Source organism: Rhipicephalus sanguineus, chromosome 9 (genome assembly GCF_013339695.2).
Source record: "Rhipicephalus sanguineus isolate Rsan-2018 chromosome 9, BIME_Rsan_1.4, whole genome shotgun sequence".
NCBI classification, from domain to species: Eukaryota; Metazoa; Arthropoda; class Arachnida; order Ixodida; family Ixodidae; genus Rhipicephalus; species Rhipicephalus sanguineus.
Genome location: NC_051184.2, coordinates 27103561 through 27126986, shown reverse-complemented (window position 1 = coordinate 27126986; position 23426 = coordinate 27103561). Strand labels below are relative to the sequence as shown.

Here is a 23426-nt window from a genome sequence, read left to right as displayed (position 1 = left end):
CTTTCTTTTTTTTCTGTCATTTTATCGTTGCATTTCAGTTAAAATGATAGCTTGTTTTCCTTGCACTTTTCTTGGCTTCGTGATGGTGACACTGAAAAATTCATGCCCCTCACTTCTCATAACTTTTCTTGATCATCTTTGCACTCACACCAACACAGAAATCGCACTGCCTAGCAGCTGCTGCAGGGACTGCATAGACACCGAGCTTACCTCCTGGAGGACAGGGATCACGGGCGGTTTGCACTGCTGGAGATAATACAGCGTTAGAAGGATGTATGCATATGAGGAAAGGCTTCCCCGTGACGCGTCACCGATGGCACAAGTCTGGAAGTAAGTAACATGCCTCGTAAGTTGATGGACTCTGCAAACACTAATTGCTAAATGATATGACCGGGTAGCTTTACAATGGATGACAATGCTAGTCTGTTATGCTTTTAAAGGGTGTAATGCTGATGCTAGTGCCTGCTCTGCCTGAATTCATTCCACGAAAGAAAGCAACAGTCCCCCTCTAAATTCAGACTCCCAAACTGCAGCACAAACAGCGTCAGTAACACACCCCTTTAGATTTGACTCCCACACAGCAATGTCAGTATAGCTCCCTTTCAGATTTGACTCTTGCACTGTGGTTGGTGTCAACAACATATGGCAGTGCGATTATACAGTTTAAATGATACACCCACAGTGTGGCATCAGCTCTTTCAGTAACTTTCCTTTTGACTATGGCTTTCCATCACGCTCAAAAAGGAGAAAATGTCACAGTTATGAAATAAGGGTGAAGTAATCTGCAGCCTTCAGTGTCAAAACCACAAGACAATATAAAGTAAGGCGAGCAGCTCCTTTAGCATCCGATCTGGCGTAACTCAACGAAACGCTAGCGTAAGAAAACGCAGCCGCTGCAGCGAGCTAAGCGACTTTTGTGCTGCCTATGGCTTCAACGCAAACTTCTTGATGAGAACAAAACACGTACAAAGGTATGAGCTGTATGCCTGAAGTAAGGCTAGCAGCTAACTCCTTTAGCATCCGATCTGACGTAACTAAACAAAATGCAGCCACTGCAGCGAGCTAAGCGACTTTTGCGCTACATATGGCTTCAACGCAAACTTCATGATGAGAACAAAACATGTACAAAGGTATGAACCGTCTGCTTGAAGTAAGGCTAGCAGCTAACTCCTTTAGCATCCGCTCTGGCATAACTCAACAAAACACTAGCATAAGGAACGCTGCCACTGCAGCAAGCTAAGCGACTTTTGTCCTGTCTATGGCTTCAATGCAAACTTTGTGATGAGAAGATAATGTGTACAAAAGAATGAGCAGTCTGCTGATCCTTATCAAGATACAATGGGCACAGTGCCACACTGCCATGCTTCTCCAATGAAAAATAACACCAGCTCGTTCTGAGCTCTATTTTTTTCAGCTCAATTTTCTCAGTTTCATTTTGTGCAGATGCTTTCAGTCATCCCTGAGCGATTTCACAAGTAAGATCGAATCATTGTTTTTCGCACTCAGATCATGAAACATTGACAAGGGCTATAAAGCTGTCCATTTTTTTCTGCATATCATGCATATATTAAGACTATATATGTATAAGACGTTAAAAAAATATATATCTTGTGCTCATTGGAACATTAAAATAAACCAACAGCTTCATAGCAATGAATAGGCCATTGTGAATATGTCAATGCAAAGCCTTGAACTTATATCCTATTAATTAATCAATTTGGGGATGACTATAAGTGTTGTGACTCGCAAACTATAACAGATAGCTCAAAATCAATTTTAGTCACAGTTGAACCCCTTTATAAGAGACATGCACCGAAGAGCAATTCTTGTCTCGTATATGAAAGGTTTCTTATAGGCAGAGTACCACATTCTCATTTTCTTATCAACCTCCATCTCTATGTAGGCACACAGGCATCTATTATACCCAATTGTCTCTTATATCAGTGCCTCTTATAAAGGGGGTTCAACTGTATAATATCAGCATATCGAATCGCATTTAGGTGCCAAGTTTCACCAATTTTGGCCCCCAAGTAACCAAAGATAGCTTTTATTGTGACGTCCCCATTTAAAGCCACATCTCACCAGCAGTTAAGGAACAGGAGGGGACCCATTACCTTTGCGAAGTGTTTGAAAGTGTATCCAAGTACTCGGACCCGCTCATCAATTTGACTGTACACCTTGAGCAGCCTCGTGTTGTGCTGGGCCTAAAAAATAGAAGAAATGAAAAATATCAGGACTTCTGTTTACTTCAAGATGCGAAGTGTGCTTGAACTGAAGCATAGTAACATGTTTCATTACGTTTCTCTAAACACATCAACACGAAAAGAAACAGGCTTCTCGAACACTCACTACATACCAAAGTGTTATAGAAGCTGATGTCCCCCTCTAGTTGTGTTGGTCTGTGATAGAACTTGACAATCGGGACCTTGGCAGAGGTGATAGCAGTAATCCTCTTCAAGTTCTTGTGATCGTTGAGCTCCTTTGCGAGGTCCAGAATCTTTTCTTTGTGGCAAAAGTCCTACAAGCAACAGTTTTCTCTATCGTGCATCATTATATCATTTAAAAAATTAAGAAAAACAGCTACAGGCACAAGTGACAACATGTATATTCTTTCAGACCCAACAAAATCCCAGTGACACAACAGCTCTTGGAGGTGGTTCTAGCAGTAAACCAGTCTGTCAAGGTTCTAAATACTACTTAAGTACACTTGCTTGAACTGCGCTTGTGCAATCAGATTAGTACATTCATAACTGTACAACACCGAAAAGCCAGGAACAACAAAATCATTAAGTTACACGCTTGACACAAAGTGTCGCATGCGCCAAGCTTCTCATTACCCAAGATGACGTCAGCTTATAACTTCCAGTTTACTGAAGCGAATGGTGAGAACTGTCGTTCAATAGGGTGAACATGCAGAACACAAAATATGTTCTCACAGATTACTAACAGAGAAGTCATGCAAGTCAGACAGGACTGTAATGGTAGCTATTTGTTTTTTTTCTCGCATACACTGTTTAAAGGGGTGGTGCCACCATGTTTGTGGCTTGCCTGTTCTTTGCTGTAAGCGTTTCCTATAGCTCCAGGAAGAACGATGCACGCACCAAGATTCATGTATTCTCGCTAAATAATTTAGTATCGCCTTTTGATGTGGACAACTTTCGGTTTCGGTTTCTGGGCGCCGAGGTTGGGCAATGACGTAGAAGTGTAGGAGGCGTGGTCACGTGACCACACAAGGCTGTGACGCACTTAGCCAGAAAACGATCGAAACTCGGCGAGTGATGCAGCAACCGATGCTTTGCCGGTACTATAGTGAACTAGAATATATTCTAGTTCACTATACAGCCGGTACGTACATTGCGGAGGTGGCGGAGGTCCGCAGGTCACTCACGTCACTACAGCAGATCTGGTGTGACGTCACTACAACTTTTGTTGTCCATCCTACAGATCTACGTCAATGTTGGCGCGCTAGCGATGGGTTTTGATCGGGAGAATGGGCATTTAGGTACACTTTGGAAGTGAATTAAAATATATTCTAAACGTTTGCTGTGTCCGAACCTTCGTGTGGAGTGTCCTTGCATACAGAGGAAACCCACAACAGGCTTGTTATAGCCTCGAAATTTGATGGCACCACCCCTTTAAGCATAAGTTTTGGAGTAGTCACTTACCTTGCCATCTTTACTGTGCTCGAATGTCAAACAGATATCGAGATCACTACGGATTAGGCCAAAGCCGTTGCATGATGAGCCGTACAGCGTGAGTTTGGCATCTGTGTTCGATGAGCACATAAAAGAGTGCGCGATTATTCATTGTACTATAGGTATAAAAAAATGAAATGTTGACAAAGCACATAAAAGCAGGTCCCAATTTTGGGAAAAGATCAAACGGAGCTTGTTCCTTAGAACTGCTACTTTTAAAGTGTGCTGTCTATATGATATCTATGTGACTAGGAAGCTCGCTACTGGCCCGAAACAGCACCTGTGATCACCAGAAACTAGATTAACATGACAAGCCAAACCTAATTTTTTAACGCTATACAAGAGCCTTTGCATTTAAGAACTTTTACTACAGACTAAAACACGCAAGGAACACTCGCTTTAAGTCACTTGTCCAAAACATCACTTGCTCCTATCACGCTGCAATGTTGTACATTTTACACGTTTCTGCTTCTGCCTACTCTGCCTGGATCCATCTAGGGCACACAGCGTATACATAAATGAACAAATAAGAAAATAAGAAAATAAGGAAAAGCACTAAAGCACGGCCCTCATGGAGCAAATTTCTGGTATCCAAAATTTGTACATGTGCCACTGATTCACCATAACTGTATATTTTAGCGCGCTATTGGAAACGAGCGTGTGGCAACCTGCCTTAACCAATCAAAAGGCACCACTTCTAAATCCTGCCTCCTGGGATTTATGGCAGCAACGTTGGCGAACTTGGGTTTTTTTAACACTTGTGTGCTCCTGCGAACTTATTGCAGTATGCACTAACTGGACGGCATAGGATGAACCACTACAGTTGAAGCGATCGGTGAATAAATTAGCTCTACGGGGCTCCATGAGAAGTTCATCGCGACTACGTTTTAACTGTTAGTATGCCCAAAGCAGCTCCATATTAAAGAGGTTTTACTGTAATGTCGTCAATAATAACACATATTCAACACAATGCCTTTCTAGCAAAGTTCAGGAGAAGCCTTCTCCTACCTTTGTACTTCTTGCGGATGAATGATTCAAGTTCACGGAGCAGTTTCTCACGACATGCTTCCTCTTCTGGATCAGGAGTACAGATTTCTAGAGGTAAAAAGACCAAACCATCAATCTGTCGTTATTTACTCAGTAGTGCAGTGCTCTTATGATACAACCGCAACATGTGAATACTATATGTTTTGCACAAAATGAAACAAGAAGCGACTGCAACAACCATCTCAACCCATTCAAGTTCTTCATACTGCTAGGAAACAGTTTTGAGCAATCTAATGCACAATATCTGCCTGTGACATGCACTGAAATAGATGCAATGTATGACACTGTGACACATTTCTATTACACCACTGAAAAGCTTCAAAGTGTCTTAAAATGAAAAAGAACAAAGCATTTGGTGGCTGTGTCTCGAGATCTACGGCAAGCGATAAATTGCAGCGGCATGGTGACTCGTTCAAACTATGTGCGCAATATCATGAAGAAAAAAAAATATAGGGATAATTAACTATTGTAGAGCAATTAAATGCTCTTGCACAGCAATAAAACAACTATGAATATGTGGCAAAGCCAACCTTTTTGCCTGAATGTACCGGATCTCATTTAATATGCCATCATAACTAGTAAAAAAAAGCACTCCACATCGCTATCGTGAAACGCTATGTGGCATCATCTGGAAGGTATAGCCCTCATGGATTGACACACAACAATTTAAGGTGCATGCACTTTGATTTCCACCACCTTCATTTCATAAGGGTGGCTGTGAGGCTAGCCGGTGTTCCATGATGAGCGAGGGTGAAGCATGAAAAAAGGACGTGGACTAGGGCAGACAAACAAGAGGCGCTTACTTGCAGCTGAAATTTATTGTGAAAAACACGGAATATAGTAGGTGGTGGGTACAGTGATATCGAAGGCCAATGTCCGCACGTGTCATGACACGTGCTGATACTGGCCTTCTCTGTTATCCTTGGTTTCTTCTCTCTTACCGAGCTGTGCACCAAGTCTTGAAAAGGTTGTTACAGAAGACTGCTCTGTGCAAAAGTGTGTTCTAAAGCGTGGAAATGAAAACAGTACATCTGATAGATCAGACTCACTCATCACATCTTGACAGACGTCGTTGAGTATTTTGGTGTAACTCCGCGTCATGTCTGGCAATGGCTTCAGCTCAGGAAGGCGGTGATCAGGACAGTCCTGTATAAGAAGCAGCTTGCTTAGTATTCGACGAACTGTCAAACTCCGCAAATAAGATAAACACGGAGTCGTCGAGCTTGCAAGCAAGTGCTTCTAGAGTGGAAGAAACATACCTCATGCAAATGTCCACTTTTCTGGCAAGAGGAGCAGATGACAGGAGGAGACTGAAATCAAGTAAAAAAAAACATCAGTTAGACAAACTGCTGTAATAGATTAAAAAGAAAATCTGAACTCAGCAACAGCAACTTAAGATAAACTGGAATAAGCAATAGCAGCAAGCGAGTGCACCTCTATTTCATAGTTCACTTACTTCACAGGCTTATGTCACGCAGCCACACACTACATCACGCAGCCAGCTCCTGCAAGTCGGCTTCTACGAAGCAACAGACATCAACTATGTGCGATTTGCACACAAACCATGAGAAGCCGCGTGCAATTTATTCGACACATAATGGCTAGTGATGCTGCGCCGAATACGAGTCTTTAGTGGCATGCGAAACCAATATTAAATCATTTGCGTGATTTAATATTCATGTAGCTCAGTAGTGCAACAAGAATTACGATTCCAGGTGCTTTGATTCCTGAAAAACCACTCCCGAAAAGTTGCAAGGATTCAAAAATTTAGGTTTTGAGACAATGCAGGAAAACAAATAATGCCAATCTTGAACCTTATGTAACACAATATGTGAAAAATTGTTTGTTAGATTATTAGTAGCCACCAGGGATATAACCTGCATGACTACTGCGACAGTATACATCATTCAACAGCCTCATAACATGAAAAACTCAAGTTTTGTGCTTCTTTTCATTTAGAATATAGCCTGTTTTTGTGGTATAAATTACTGCTGTGGCCGAAACATCAATCCAAGGTGCAAGAAACTTGGTCAGTACTTGTGGCAATGCCTGTATTTTGCAAAAATGCTGTTTTCAAAAAACTGATTTTTTTTTCATGATTTTACATCTTGAAAGACCAGAGTCCTTCTTTAACAATAACTGAGAATAGGAGTAAGCCAAGAGTTTTTCTCGTACCCGCCCATTGGCCAGCGTCTTCCGCGAGAAGCTGTAGCTGAAGTCCTCAACGGTGCACATGTCAAGGTCGTCAAGAATCCGCTGAGGTATCGGCGGTCCGGGCTTCACAAACTGTTGAACAGGTGGAGCCTGTGGAGCTGGCTGGGAGGTTTCTTTCTTTTTGTGACTCTTCGACTTGACAGGGTCCGGCCCGAGGTCGAGGTTGGTGACGACCTTTGCGACCTCGGCGAACGACAAGTCCGGGTCTTGCTCGTCCGTGTCGTGGGCCGGGCCCGACGAGCAGCTGCTGGCATCGTCGTCGTCCTCCTCTTCCTCGTCCTCGTCATCCGTTGCTTTGGCTCCGGCCAACTCGTCCGTCGAGTCGTGCCGTTCCTTTCGCTGCGTGGCAAAGTGCAACAGAAAAAAATAATGTAATGAAACGAACTCAACTGCCGTAACACTGAAAATAAATAAACGGCACATAGGTGAAAGCATCAGTGGAAGCCAGCATATGAAGGAGTACAGATTTTTCGGGCATTTGGTTCTTTGCTATAAATAACTGCCATAGCCCTGGAAAGACAAGATGTGCGTTATGTCCTGTACATCCTGCAATATGGAGTCATTTATATCCAGCTTACGAGATTACACTTGTCTGGTAAGCAAGCAGGCTCACTTTTTAAGTGAAGCTCCTACGAGTTACAGATGTCGGTGCCGGCAGCACAGTTCATGAAAGACCAGGCAGAGGCGAATTTACAGAAATGCGGGTGCACACAATGGTGCGCCAGTCACAAGCGTATTTGTATGCGCTGTCTTCCAATAATGGATACTCTCTCAATTGTGGGCTTGCCGGCAGTCAGCCGTTTCTGATATGGCAATCTGATCTTTTATCAAGGTCGCTTGTCATTTCGTGTTGCCTTCAATTGTTGAATTTCATTGTTTCACACATGCACGTGGATGACGGTCCAATTACCGACATGGAGGGAGCATTGCACAATGCGATAGAAAGGAAGAAGGAAAAAGCGCAGGCCAGGCATGCACGTGCCAAACTTCGCTTGCCCCCATTTTCCCGATAGGGGAATGGCTCCTAATTTTTATTGAAAGTAAAGCCTTAATAGCAGCTCCCTATTAATTATAGCTCAGAAATTGCCATGGACTTTCCTGAGACACACCATTTGCCTAAATACTACAGTTCATACATTTACAAAGTAGTTGCTCAAGACACATTCAGTTTGCTCAAATATAATGTTAAGGCCAAGAAATTTCCAAGAACTTGCTTCGGATGCACTTCTGTATTTGCCAGAGTATTAGTACTCATTGTTCAAAAATTGCGAAGGATCTGCCCGAGATTAATTCTGAATGTGCCAGAATATTAGGTATTGTTTGAAAATTGCCAAGGAGTTCCTTGAGACACTCTGCGAACCCGAACATTCAACGTCGCAAGTTGCCATGGAGTAAACTAAAAAAAAAATTCCTTCACACACTCACAAACGAAAATTGCATAGCTCAGAAATTGCCAAGGAGTTGCCAGGAAAACACTCATTTTGCCTTTAACATGTAGTTAGGTCTCGGTGTTGCCACGGAGTTGTTTTATATTATGAGCACTCTTACATGTGCCCGAATTTCATTTGCCTGCAGGAAGAAACCTTAAATGACGAAATGAGCCTGAATGAGAGCTTCTAGTTACAAAACAAAAAAGTAGGAAAGCTTACTCATCCCTTTGCAACATGGCGTCCTCATTCAAAGACACGACTTACTTTTGCAATTTCTGTGCACTATTGGCAAGGAAGAGACCACAAACACTGGGCTAACGGTAAATTGAGCATTCTTGTTGCTTAAAGTTCCTTTATATCACTTCTGGTTCGAAACTTTTGCTACACATGATCACTTCGGTGAAGGCAGTACCACGTTCAACAAGACATTGAACCTGGGGCGTTTCGACCAAAATTTAAAATATTTTCGCACCTTTTTAGGAACGCTTGCTGCAAGCAGATAACTATCGCATGTAATTTAAGTGGGTCGTTGAATTCGGTTTAAGAAGAACTATAGCATGACTGACTGTACAATTATACTATTATTTACGCTGTAATTACAATTAATTGCTACAAAATATTGAATACTTCATTCTAACACTTCTACTTGCTTTAAACTTGGACTCCAGAACCTTGGCAACAAATTATGCAAATTTCACGCATTTATATACTGTCAATCATAACACGTGTCGCAAAGGGCTATCAAATTTTAAAAATCCTGAAGTGGCGAATTAATGCGTCGAGCCATGGTTCTTTCACAAAAGGAGCCGCTAGCACGACAACAAGATGGGGGAGACTGCCGCATCAGGCGCACCTTCGTGTTGTCCTCTTCCTGGTCAGACTCGGATTCGGACTCGGAGTTCTCTGTGTACATAGGCGGGCCCGGGAGCTGGACGAACATGGGCCCTATGTGCAGCTGCGGCTGCAGGAAGTAGATGGCCGAGGTGCAGATGCAGCGCTTGAGGAACAGGTACATTCGCTCGCTGGGAATCGAGCGGGCAAGGTTCCGCTTGCACGAGTACGGGTCTGCATGCCAGGCAGGCAGGAGAGACAAAGAAAGAAAGAGAGGAGGACACACGGCTATGTCATAAAAGAATGTGCTACAGTAAAATGCTGAGGCAAAAGCCAGTCAAGAAGACGCTGGACAAGGGAAAGAAGCGACACACACGACGACTGGTTGACCAGTGCTTGTGTGTGTCACTTCTTTTCTTTATCCGGTGTCGTCTTCACTGGTTTTTGCCTCAGCGTCATGTACCAACTGACCCATACTTCGACCTTATTACAGTAAAACCTCATTACAAGACACTTAAGGGATCCGGGAAAACATACTTCTCGTAACCAAAAATTCTAGAAAAATCAAGGAGTCCCAATGCTTTCCTTAGCTTCATTATCTGCTGTTGCCTTCGTCTGGCTGTGTCTAAAAAAAAAAATGAACCCCTCGATCAATTCCCCTTCTTGCTATTTAGCAATTACACTCACTGTCACCTTTCTTTTCAGTGCGAGTTCATTGTGAGGGCATTTTGGTGCCATCACCGCTAACAATAAGCACATGCTGATGAACCCGAGATAGCATAGCCATTCAGGAGTGAGACTGCAGCCAACAAAAAAAAAAATGTAGAAAAGTGGACAAGGAAACCGAATGAGGTGCGGACCCCGACGTGCTTTACGGTGCCAGTGCTGGCAGATATGTTTATCCAGCATGACGAAAACAGTGGTCCTGTTTTAAACGAAACATTCCGCGTTGCCTAAATACAACACTGGACAACCATAAGACGGATGTCCCGTTTCGGTGGTTTCCGTTCATCGAGAGTACTACCCTACCTTCAATGGCAATGTAGCGCTTGTTCCACTTTTTCTCCACGATGAGCATAGGCTGAGACCGTCTAATGCAGACCACGCGTTTGTTGAGCTTGAACTCCGCAGCGTAGAAGCGCAGGAGCTCCACCCACAGCTGACCTATGCTGCGGTCGTTCTTGCAGCTCCACCGGCCTTCCTGATGCGTAGAGAAAAACAGGATGCAAAGTGAATGCACTCTAGAAAAAGACGTTTACACTCCACATTTCTGCAAATTGAAATAAACTATGTCTAAATTAACGGGGGCTCAAGGAACTGAAAAAGTGCGTTTCCAATTAAAAGTAGTTCCATTTAACAAAAAGTATGTGCAAGGCTGTGGCACTATCTGTCACACACCATCTCAACAATGTTAAAGGGCCCCCAAACCACCCAGAGATCGAAATTTAGTTGTCGGTTTTCAGATTTCCCCTTTTAGAAAAAAAAGTCATATAAAGCTTGCTTCTACGGTACGGCTTAACGAGAGTCACGCTAATTCTGGCTTCGACTAACAAAAGCTCTTTGCACTTCCCCAATACAAAACCGACCAATCAGCATGACTGTTGCACTGTTTATGAGATTTCCATTCAAGGATATTCTACTGTTGATGCATCAATGCTGCAGCAAAATTGCAGCCTATACAGCCTCAATCTAGCCCGTGTGATTTACAATATTGCGTGCTTTCAACAATGTTGACAGACAAGCTTCTCGACGAAGCTACAAGCACCTTTTTTTCACATAGCATATTCATTTGGTTACTGGTTACTCTAGCTATTGTGAGTTTGCCAGGATACTTTGAAGCGTGCTATTACTTGCAGCAAGATAGACAAACCCATGACAGAAGATGACTAGCAAAAAAAGAAATAAACAGACTGGGGAAAGAAGCATTATTCTGAAAACACCTTAGTCCATGCAGAAAAATGAGTTCACCTCCCTGCAAACAATAGCATACTTAAGTAAATCACTTTTCATTCAAGTGACTGTAAAAAAAATTTCAGCTACAGTGAAATGCGGTGCGAGAAAAATGACGTCAATTGAACAAACTCATACAAACCAAAATTCATTGCTAAACAAGTCAATCTTACATTTTTGCCCAAAGCAAGGTGGTAACACAAGGCCAGAATGAAAAAACAATGCAGCGTACTTCATGTTGTGTCAGTTCTCCTGTCCTTGAATTAGCAAACAGTAATAGCCATACAATTACACTGCCACACTGATATATCTAGTCCACTTACCAGGTCTTTGGGCTTCAGGTACGACTCTGATTCTTTGCCATCTTTCATCTGCACATTTAAAAAAATAAGCAATACAATATAAATGCTATAGCTTGCAAACCTGAAAGTGTGCAGCAAAGTCACATGCTACATGACGCCAGCTGGCAAAAAAGAGCGTTCCACACTCACCACCATGGCTATGAGTGGCGCTGGCTAACACCCCCAGGGATTGCATGCGCAGTACAGTAAAAGCTCGTTAATTCGACTCTCGTTAATTCGGAAAATCGGTTAATTCGGACACGTCATCTGGTCCCTGTAAATATACGCATCACTCTATGAGACTGGGGCGCTTGTTATTTCGGACAGATTTGACCGCAAATCGGATAATTCGTCGACTTTCGGGCCGCTGGCGAGGCTCGAAAACGAAAAAAGAACAATTCGGAACAGAAGTGAAGCTCAAACGCAGCATCGCCATGGACATCAATTGTCGACTTGGCTTGACTTGAGACTGCCAGACTGGTTGAACGCCTTTTCTTCGCGTGTGCTTTGTTCCCGTTGGTGTGCTGCATCGTTGAACGTCGTTTTATCGAGGAACTATTCAGTACGGCTCCTTTAGCTTGATTGTTGCTGGTGCTTTTGTGCTGACTTTTCGTGTGAACGCACTCTCCGCCGATGGCAACGCCGGCGAAGCGGCCCAAGTACGAGGCGAAGGACTTCACCAACAAAGTAGAAATTTTACGTGCCCTGAAAAATGGGCTCTGCCGACAAGAAGTTGCTCCTGTGCCATGACGTCGGCGAACAATACGACGCGAGTCTCCTGAGCGCAGTTAGCATTCTTGCGTATGTGTGGCAGAACACGCCTGCGCACGCCATTGCCAACTGTTTCGGGCACAGTGGCTTTGTTGTACCCGACTCCAGCGATGCCGAAGTGTCGCCGGACTACGGTGCCGACGTTGGGCAGGATTTCGGAAGTGTTATGCCTGATGCAGTGACACTAGAGGATTATATCGGCATTGATGATGGCGTTGCCACTGCCGGCTGTCTGACTGATGTGCAAATCGTCAAGGAAGTGATGCATGGCAACGAATCCGAGAACGAAGAGCCTGAAGAGGAGCAGCCACACGGGCCCCCTCGCACTGTGAAGGAAGTCGCGGAAGCCCGCGTCGTCCTTGAAGAATTTTGGTTTGGCACTGCAGACAGCATGTGAGCTGCTGAGCACCTTAAAGGGCTCACAAAAATTGTGTCCGCGCGAATTTCTGCTCGAAAACAGACACGCATCCGCGATTACTTTGTAAAGTAAAGGTATGTTGAAAAAACTCTTGCATTTATTGTGTTTATTTCGACTATTCGATAATTCAGACATTCGGTTAATTCGGACATTTTTTCCGGTCCCTAGAAATCCGAATTAACGAGCTTTTACTGTAATACCCAATAAAGTGGACAGGGAAACGACCGCCGCCATAGCCCTTGTATAGCATTGGACGTGTTATCCGAAGGTTGCAGGTTTGGTCCCTACCAATGGCAAGTTGTTTTTTTGTCCACTTAATGCTTTTCGATTTATATCACAATTACTATATACTGCAGTTGAAAACTACAAGTAATGTCCCCCATCCCTTCCTTAGCATCACTGTCTGTTGGCTTCTTCAGACAATGCCACAGAAGAAACAAATACAGGTGTCTCAGCAGAGAGCTTCATACCTTAAGAAAAAATTCATCCTGGTTATTGAACCCAGCAACAATGCCATCCCAGGACTGCCAATAAGCTATCCTAGCTAACCAGGAGACTAGCAGGTCATAAAACGAGGCCAATTGTGGAACTCTTAGTACACTGGATATGGCAGACCAGTCCTGTGGAATCTTGCCGGGTGAATTAGAATGCTTCAATCTTCAAGCTTCCTTTCTAGCTCAGAGGCACAGCCAGTCAGGACAGACATTTAAGTCACGTACACGGACTTGTCTTGCATTCTCATCACCAAAGCTTACTGGCGCAACTAGACAGGAAACAAGAAACAATAAGACAGGGCGCTTTCGTATCTTGCGTTCCATCTTTTGTTGAGCTTAAGTTTCAAAGAAGAATGCATGCCAACCAGCCCTGTTACCCATTTTGCTGCATTCATTCTTGCTTCCTGTATCGCAGGCAAACAAGTGACTGTCGTACTAGCAAAGCTGTATGCAGCTGAAGCTGTCTGCACTTCAGCTGCATACAGTTGAAAGTGTTAGCAGATTACAAGCAGAGAGAACGGTGGTAAACACGAGAGAGAGACAAGACTGGCTGAAATGCTACCAACCTCATGCAGCACGGGCAGCACAGCAGGCTTGCACTGTTGCAGAAAAAACACGGTCATGATGGCGAACGCGTGTGGCGGCAGCGTGCCCCGGTCTTGCTGGTCCAAGCCACAGTGCTGCAAACGTAAGAGCCAAGACTTGTACAATTGGCACCCCCCAAAAAAGCTAGCTTGTTCAGGTGGATTACTACATTTGACATCAAAAATTTTAAATCCGGGCTACAATGGCTGCTGTAGAAGGCTCTGGACTAATTTTACCACCACTGACTGATTAATATGCCCTACTAAGAGTACAGAGGCATTTATGATTCCAATGCAATTGACACTGTCCTGAATTAGAATTAAACTTGTAAATCATAATGAGCTATAAAATGTCATTGGCATATAGCCACAGAAGCACAATACTATGCTTCGAGGCTATGGCCAAGCAGACTTGTTTGTAATCGACATGTAACTGATCGCTTGTAGTCAATTACACGTTTCGTCATTTTTATAATTGATCAATTACTTTCCTTACTCGGTAATGGTCATGGTAATTCAATTACTTCTTCCTGTAATTAATTATATGTAGCCAGTTACTTTGTTTGCAGGACAAGCTGCAACAGGAGGGGCAGCTTTTTTAGCATCTGTATTTGGCGCAAACTACAGTAGCATTGTGAAGGGGCACCTTGGTATAAAAAAATCAAGGAATCAAGCAAGCAATTTATCAGTTTTACCAGGATCCATAGGCACAGTGAACTAGGCACACAACATTCAGTGTACAGATACCGAAGTGTACAGATGCTGGAGATAGCATAGCCCTCTCACTGGAGCAGCCACAGCATTTTTCTAACACTCCACGCCGATTTCTGAATGCATTGTAGCAAGCTACTCTCAACATATACTCAACCTCCCCCCTCCAACACAAATGAGCTCAGCATGTCCACACATTTCGGAAACCTGCTACAGTGGACTAGTTGGAAGATGCGCACGGCAAAATATCCAAATCTTTCTCTTTCCAAAGCCGATCCAATCAACTCCATGCCTCTATCTCCCTTGCTCATGTTTATAGGGCGATACAATACCACAACACCACTTCCCAATACACCACTACCAAACAATGCAAGCAGCGCATAAAAACCAGCATTCTGCAATACTGTTTTGAATAAGCTTCTTGTGTTTAAGCAACATGCTTTTTCCAAAGAGCACCAAAAACAAGAAGACTGGCGATTTGGGACTGTTCTTTCAAAACTATTTAGGGAGGTGAAGTGTAAAAAACGCTTTAGAGTGGACATGCAATTCCTCTGAGCCGTTCAGGCAAGAATCGCAGAGGACTACTTAAATGCAGTTTGTCCTTTTCAGACGAGAAAGCAATGCTAACGTACACTTGGCAAATTTAAGCAAGGTTTGTTTGACACAAGACTCATTTGCAAAGATGAGGGTAGGTCTTCCCACTTACCTTGGCCCACAGCCGAAAAGCGACTCCCAGAATTTTAACCCTCCTGTCGAGTGAGGCGTAGTCGTCGAGGAGCTTCGAAGTCTTCTGCGAGTTGGAGTTGTTGAGGCTGATCTCACAAGAGAGCTTGCTGTCGACCTCCTTGAAGCGTATTCGCGGCACTTTGGACAGGTAGTCCTTCGTCACTTGGGCGTACTTGGCTACAGAAACGATCAAATGCCACAATGAATGTCAAGCCGCTAGAGCAGGAACTCTCAAACAGGTCTCGGGTGACACCCCGTAGTCTGTGAAAAGTTTTATAGTGCACGATAACACTTTCGATAACACCTTACTAAGCACCCTCTATAGACAGTGCGATAAAGTCTGATAACGCCACAAGCATCCACTTGCATATACACTCATGCTCGGATGAAAAGTTATGAATACAGCAAAACAATTGCAAGCTTCAGGGAGGGACTCGTGAGCACAAAATGACAGCTGAATTTGGCAGTGTGCCATTCACCTCAGCAGGTGACACACACTGTTTACTGTTTATCAGCAACACAACATCAGTTGAATAATTTTGGTCATTCTGCATCTATGGTTTGCTCAAGCATCTGTTAACACATTAATGCTTGGCAACGTTAAATTTCCTGCCCAATTTCTGTACGTATCAGTGCTCTGTTTTTTTAAGCATTCCTCCCGACAGCTCATACTTCTGGAAACTCTTGCCTGTAACCACTCTAACTACTCCGCATGCAGCATAGCATGGTTGAACAAAGCTTTAACTTAGAACTGCATTTACAATGCACTGTTACCGAAACATCCCCAAAGGACAAGGCACTCAAAGGACAATGATTAAAGAAAAAAAAAGGTATGCTTACGGCACTCCTGAAGGAGGTCACCTGTGCCAACGAAGAGCTGGGCACAGTCCGCTTTCCCAAGCGGAGTCAAGTCAATGTTGACATTGCTCGTCTTCAAGCCAAACCCATTTCCTGACGAACCGTGCAGGTTCAACCTGACATCTGCATTTCAATGTTGATAGAACATTTTAGTTGCTAAACTACATCGAGATGCATACACACAGTTCTTTGCAGCCTGCCTTCAAAATGTTCTAATCTCGCACATGACCATTGAGCCATTAGTGTGGGTCCTTTGAATCACTAACAAACCGATCTAAGCATGCTGTGCAAAGTGGGTATTATAAGGTTTTTAAGTATGCACATCCCTACAGATCGCAGAGCGCCACCACAGTGAGTTTTCAGCTGCAATGCTTTGGGACACCAGTAGTGCGACCAATCTGAGCGGCTTCTTTGCATTCGTACCAGAAGAGAAAATGGGAACAGTAGGGTCTGTGGCGGCACCTGGTGGTGCAGACATCAACCACACAAACACTGAGTGTGGCTTCAGTGATCAACAGTGCACCAGAGAAGGATCGCAGAAGGCAAAGCTAACCCCAACTGCTCGGCGTAGAAGCTTGAAAAGCCCAGCTTGGGAAGAGGGTAACCTTTAACCACCCATGGCTCTCGTGATACAAGATCTTTTGCCTAAATTTCAGTGTGAATTATTTATTCTAGCTGTAGCCCAACACCCTGCAATTTTGAAGAACCATTTCAGGAACCTTTTAAGTACACCAAGCCACTGATACAGTGACCAAAATAATTCACCATTCATTTCAAGGTCTTCCATATAATAACATTAAAACAGCATTATTATTCAGATGGGTGCGTTGTCCAGGGCGTACATGTCTTTTGACCGGCATAACGTATATTATTATTTTCCAACCATGAGAGCAGCTTAGTGGACACAGCAAAACCCTTCTTTATGCATTTCTCACTTTAATGCAGCAACACGATATAGTACCATGTTCAAAGACATGCTGGGCTAAAAATGTTGTGAACATTATGGATGCCAGACTTTCAAGCATGTTACCACGTTATGAAGAAAGATACAAGAAAAGTTTTACTCTATTACCAAGCAATGTCCCAGTTAGGCTGCATCAGCAGTTTGTTTAAGTACCAACAACATTTGCACGAACTTTCGTCTTAGAACACCTTCAAGCTAGGTTTGCACGGCGCAGACATGCATGTTCGAGTGACAAGAAATTTCCCTCTCACCCGGTAATGTTGCCTTGATGAACGTTTCCAGATCACTGACCGCTCTCTTCCGCAGTTCAACCTCCTCCACAGTCAAACTGTGCTCCTGCGCCACCTTCTCGATCATAGTGCCAATCGCATCACATTGAACGTCGACAGGATAGGGAAGGTTTTTGACCGCCAACCGCAAGTCGTTCACCTGGACACGAGGTTCCCCAATGAAGGTGCAATCGCGGGAAATAAACAACACAGAGGGACGGGCCCTTAAGCAACAGTACTCACAAGCTTTTTGCTAGCATGTTGCTCCTGTTCCAAGTGCTTGTCGACGTACCACATGTCATCGAAGTGCCGATGACAGAGGATGACAGTAGAACTGAGCCCTTGGGAAACGTTTGGATCTCTAGAAAGCACAAATGCGAGTCAGGGCCGATGTCAGTAATATGGCAACACAGTGGTGCACATTGTAAGAGTGTATTATGTACAGGGACAGTAGGCTAGGCCAGTACCACCGCATCAATAATTACACAGGAGGAACCCCAGTATTGCTCTTGGGATTAAACTAACATATAGGTTGCAGTAACAAACCATTTTCCAAGCCAGCTTTTATGACAGGCAGTTGGCCAAGTTATGCTGGCATATGAAATAGAAAATGCTCGTGAGACTGTTGTGAACAAAGTGCACAGGCATTAGCATACGAGCTCAGAATTTTATTCCAAGGGGGGATTGTTCTCGTTTCAACAATAACTCATATGCCACCTTAGTGAACTACACCTCTGATTATTATAAGTAGAGTCTAATTAAAATAGAACGCTTGTCTTTACACTTATGCTCTAATATCCAACTACTGTATTCAGCCAAAAACAAGCGTGGGATAATTAAACATGGTTATAGATATTATAGCAACCGAAGTGATCTATGGTGTCTCTTTAAATGAGTACGACAGTTGGAAGCACAGAAACAGAATAAAGAGCATTTAGAGACCACTGTCACCTTTTTCAAAAGAAGAACCCTGTGCTGCCTGAATACCGCCAGCTTCTCTTCAAACGCATTGGGGTTGTCGTGACGACCGCCATTGCGGTGTGAAGGTGCGGGACCTGCAAAGTATAGCACTGTAAGTACCTCTTCCGACAGCACGGTAGTGCCCAATAAGTACTAGACATAGATGTGGTAAATGTATTGAATAACACTACCTGTATGCAGATTACTGTTATAAAATGTTTAAATATTTTTTAATAAATTGTAGATCTTAACATTCTGAAAGTGCAAAGTAGATTATAAAGAAGACCACAGTAGGGAGTGCAGGATTACTTTTAACGAGCTGTAATTACTGTAACATGTCTCTTAATCTCGGTACACACAGGGTGAAAAGTTAATGAGATGTAGGTTTGGCAAAAAGACTGAACATCGACTTGCTCTGAACCCAAAGAGTACAGCACTATGTTGGTTGTGTAGGCCAACACACGTAGCACATTTGCAGATCAGGCAGCTGTGCATATTCAGGAAATATCGGGATCACTTCTGACACTGCCCATATGTACACAGTTTTACACTGAACCGCCATCAAAGTGGTCCTGCCATAGCTGGCAATCAAGCTCGCTACCTTGTATTTGGAATAAGAATGCGGCCTAGATACCGCTCTGCTGTTCAGAGGAAGAGCCAACATTCCCCAATGATGCACCCAACCTAGAATTCAGATAGCTGGAGCGTTCATAGCAGCCTTGATTAACTGCTTCGCAACACACGAAAGATTTCATCATGTCAAGGCCCTCATGGTGCCGCCCTTCAGCATATTTCTTGTAAATAAGGTGTCTGCCTCCTTCTCTGCAATGATGTCTCAGGTGTGAAAAACCAAGCACGGACACAGCATTCGTAAACAATGTTGTAGGCTGTGCTGAAAAAGCCGCAACGTACAAGTCAAAGTGCTACTGCCTATGACGTGCAATGCAAATTCTAGCATAAGCGCAAAACTATCACACAATTCATTACATCCAGTGAATTATGAAACAGTGTGAGGTACTGTTCACATATGTATCTAGCTAAACCTCTGAAAACTACACAAATGTGTACATATTTGCAAATGAGTCCTAGGGAACATGATGGCATCCATCCTTAGCACATAACCTTGAAGGTACAGTCGCTCTGGAGCTTCACGCTACACTTCCAAGAAGTTTATGATGGAACGGGCACATTCACTGCCCCATTCTGCCCCAACCACAAACTCCAACAATGAGCCCTTTTTCTCGGCATGCTCTTTTAAGGTTGATACGACCCAATAATTAACATGTACAAGTTTCGATTGCTCCAGAATTACTGTATTTATTCGAATCTAAGCCGATGTTTTTTTTTTTTTTTTGAAAAAATGATGTGCAAAGTGGGGGGGGGGGGGGTCTGCTTAGATTTGAGTACAATGACTAAGGTTGTTTGTTTTATTTTCTGGCCTTGAAAATTTCGGGGGTCGGCTTAGAATCGGGGCCAGCATAGACTCGAGTAAATACGGTACGATTGTGCTTCATTAGAAGTTCTTACAAGGACTGCTCTGCCCCTACAAGTTAAAAGTAATCTTTATTTTGACTAAGCAGCTTCAAGACACTAGAAAACACAACCTACCAAGCAAAGATTGTCAGTTTTGTTGCAAATATGTGGAATTCCTAATGCAAGTTGGACCTGGTGCAACTGCTGTATTTTGCCATTTACAAACTCGCCATAACGCAAAACACTATAGTCGGATACAACGTAAGAAGTCTAGAGAGGCCCCGCCCAGATGACCAAAGTGAGCCAGCCGATCACCTCCGCGACTAAACAAGTAGTCCCGCTCATGCACTCGGCAATGTTCTCCAAGGAGTCACCGGCCGTTTGGCTAATGACATCAGTCTGGAGTGCACGCCCATTGGTGCAGGCTTGTATGCATCCGCCTTTGTGGAGAAAATGCCGCGTACTTCTATAGTTGTATCCGACTATAGGCTTTAGGCCCGATTCCCACTCCAAAACACTCCATCACACCACTGTCACAGAATTGGCATCCATCGTGGGACTTTTCACCACTCTCTCCTTAAAAATCAAACACTGCCGAGGTTAGCAGCATCAGCCAATGTCACTAGCACGGCATTTCTGAGGATAAACCGACGTGGAAGCTCAGTCTCATGACAGATCCCAAACACGTGATGGGCAGTCTGAAGCAGACCTTACAGTGAATGAAACTTAGACCAAGTATTTTGTTATTATCATGTACTAACATCCACTGCAGGTGAACCCCAGGACTTGACTAAAACCCATGCCACACAGGCACAAGAAATGACATTCAGTAGTTAGGTCATTAAGTTCCTGAATGACATTTTTCGGCGGTGCTGACACAAGTCTAAATATAATGGCATTTGACCAGATGATGTCAATAACAGTGATTTGGCAATTAGAAATTTTAGGGTAATAGTGAAATATAAAGACACATTTTAACAACTTTAACCTGCGTTCAGGAATAGTGAAATGCAGAAGTAAGGATACCGTGGTGCCATAAGCTTGAGTTTGTTCCTGTCATTAATAGCATCACAACTGATCACAGCAACTTCAGTCATGGCAAGTTAAATCTGAAGCCTGAAATACCACATGGCGGCTGTCATGCCAAAGCCGTTGCAATTCTGAAGTGACTTTTGCTATAGTGCAACAGGGAAATAACATGAGATTTGTTAAAAGTCATATATAAAATATTTTTGATATGGTAGATGCCATTTCAAATGTTTTATGTGCACTGCAGTGAGCAAGCTTTGGTGTCGAGAGTATGCATTTCTCAGTTGAATGGGTTCTAGCAAAGGCATTAGGTGACGAATGGCATTAAGATGAATGCCATTTGATTTGCCCGTGTGGCACCACGCAAATGGTATTAAATATTAAGGCATTAGGAAGTTGCCATTTTCTGTGCCCGTGTGGCACAGGTATAAGCTAAAAAAAAGTCAAATGTCTCACCAAAGGGCTTTGCCTGTGAATTTTGGCGACGATTATCCTGCAAACGAGGTGCGCACTCAAGCAGCTGCCTCTCAAGGTCATGCAAAAACAGAAAGTCCTTGGGGTCATTTACACGAGGCCAAGCAGCGGCACTCATCAGTACTTCCTCGTACTGGTTTCGCGGGCCCTTGCTGTTGTTCTTCGGGCCCGGCGACCTGCGTCCAGTTGCGACAGGCTTGGCCTTGTGTGGTACGCACCCTTCGGCCATGGACACGGTGCCCGCGCCAATTTCACCCTTTACGGTGCTGTTCACTTCGGTGCTACAGTCCTTCGAATTTGCCGAGCCCGTCGACACTGGAACCTCATCGGCCCCTTCCACGGGCGGGAGTGCACTGGTATCGCGTTCGCCCGGCCTGAGGTCCTTCTTTCCGGAGGAGAATTTTTCCGACGCTCACGCTTTCCCGCTTTCGGTGGGATCCGTGCCAGTCTCTGCCGGCAGTCAACTTCGTCGCGAGCGGTGTTGCAGGCAGTGAACATAAACTGGACTACGGGTGACGGGTTCACTGATGGCAAGCCCTGTGCAGGGTGAGGCTGTATCAAAGGCTGATTGGGCGATTCGGGCTGGAACAGGTACTTGGGTGGTTGTCTGTCGTCCTGTTGCTTGGCATCCGGCGGCTGATTCCGACTGGTGGAAGCCAGCAGGATGCGGTTCAGGTCCCGTTCAATCTCGAGGCACATCTCTCGCTCGGACATGGTTGTCATGTTGACGAGTGGGCTGGAAGTATTTCAAGAGCCAACGTTAACCCTGACTAACCTTTAGAGGAAGTCGCTAACTGCCACCCCTCACTCCAGGCGAATGTGAAAAATTTAACTAGGCATGCTCTTGATCTGGACAGAGAAGACAGCGGAAAAAATGTTGCGACATTTGACGGCAAGTTTACTTTAATTTTCCGTTGTGAAGCAGTAATTCACGCCTTTCAGTTCAAGCGATATTGTGAGAAGCAACGATGGTGGCGTGACGACTTGGGGACGCGCGAATGCGCTTACTCGTTGTGAACGCTATCATTTCGCGCACGTCAGTGTAGGTACAGTATGCGACCAGCACGTATGAGAACGAAAAGGGTACTATACCGTAGCGCCACCAACCACGACAGCTGTACAGGAGTCAGCGGGTGTTCATCCTTTGCCGACACATCCTTTGGTTGTCCGCTGTGCACCGCCGCACATGCAAGCAATCAATTGACCATGTCAACGCCCACCAAAAGACAGACATGTGCTGTTCAAGTTACGCTTTATAAATGTTTATAGGGCTTTCTTTTTCCCCCACGGCCTCACGAACACCATCGACTGAATGCAGCTGCTGGGTCTGAAATCTTCTGCAATGAGACAAAGCTATCTGCGATACTAGGAATGGGAGATAATGCGCGGGGCTCGTTCGCTCTGAGATCAAGAGGGGGGGAATGAGTTTCCTCTAAAACTGGTTCCGCTGTCACGACAAAGGGCCTCGACGTTGTGATCTGGCGACGGTACGACGCCGCGATAACGAGATACGAATCGAATAAGACATTCGGACAACGGTATCAAAACTGGGCCTTCTTCATATATGTCATCTTCGTGGCAAGCCAACGCCGAACGCAGCGTCCGTCAGCTGCGTTTCTCGGGGAAAATGGGGCGCCCAGATTATCTGCGCTGGGATGGTACGTTTTCGAGGGGGAAGCCAATACCGGCCGTACGGACACGAAATGGGAAGACATTCCAGGAAGACCTTACAGAGCTCGTTCGGTAGCGGTCAGCACTTGCTTCGGATGTGGCGATTGTGAAGCACTTGAGTACGCAATTTGACGATAAAGCCCCCGTAGTCACGGTGGACGTATGTCCGCCATGTTCCAACAACAGGCACATTGTTAGCAGACTGCGATGCGTCCAACGGTCTTTATCCAGCGAAAAATGCACACAGTGCCATGACGGGCAATCGCCTCAAACGTGAGATAAAAAAGGGAAGAGACGTTGAGAAAAGATTCTAGTATCGAACGCTGCGTCCCTGAAAGTGGTGGTGCACTTGTGAAGCACTGCCGCAGTTTGCTGTAATCCTGTGGCTTTCGGGACATAAATCGGCACGCTTGACCTGCGTGATTGGTCAGAATCGCGCATGCGTCGGCAAGCGAACCGGTTCATTTTCCGAACTGTTGTACTGTTGTACATAGTTTTCATTGACGTCACCGCGGT

The 23426-nt window shown here is 44.4% G+C and overlaps 1 protein-coding gene across 1 annotated transcript in view; it reads right to left on the bottom strand.

Moving 5' to 3' along the window:
* LOC119404831 (terminal uridylyltransferase 7) overlaps window positions 1–23116 on the bottom strand; it is a 45362-nt gene extending 22246 nt beyond the window's left edge. Inside the window, exons 1-20 of the mRNA XM_037671505.2 lie at window positions 22971–23116; window positions 22332–22409; window positions 21222–21975; window positions 18255–18358; window positions 17547–17664; window positions 17286–17463; window positions 16053–16193; window positions 15193–15389; window positions 13758–13871; window positions 11491–11538; window positions 10247–10418; window positions 9240–9451; window positions 6918–7295; window positions 6002–6052; window positions 5792–5888; window positions 4704–4790; window positions 3666–3766; window positions 2357–2518; window positions 2115–2204; window positions 211–324 (exon numbers count right to left, since the gene is read on the bottom strand). Of these exons, the coding sequence (XP_037527433.1) occupies window positions 211–324; window positions 2115–2204; window positions 2357–2518; window positions 3666–3766; window positions 4704–4790; window positions 5792–5888; window positions 6002–6052; window positions 6918–7295; window positions 9240–9451; window positions 10247–10418; window positions 11491–11538; window positions 13758–13871; window positions 15193–15389; window positions 16053–16193; window positions 17286–17463; window positions 17547–17600 (2196 nt within the window). The 5' untranslated portion in view covers window positions 17601–17664; window positions 18255–18358; window positions 21222–21975; window positions 22332–22409; window positions 22971–23116. The remainder of the gene's footprint in view (window positions 1–210; window positions 325–2114; window positions 2205–2356; window positions 2519–3665; window positions 3767–4703; window positions 4791–5791; window positions 5889–6001; window positions 6053–6917; window positions 7296–9239; window positions 9452–10246; window positions 10419–11490; window positions 11539–13757; window positions 13872–15192; window positions 15390–16052; window positions 16194–17285; window positions 17464–17546; window positions 17665–18254; window positions 18359–21221; window positions 21976–22331; window positions 22410–22970) is intronic.
* Between the last annotated feature and the right edge of the window lie 310 nt (window positions 23117–23426).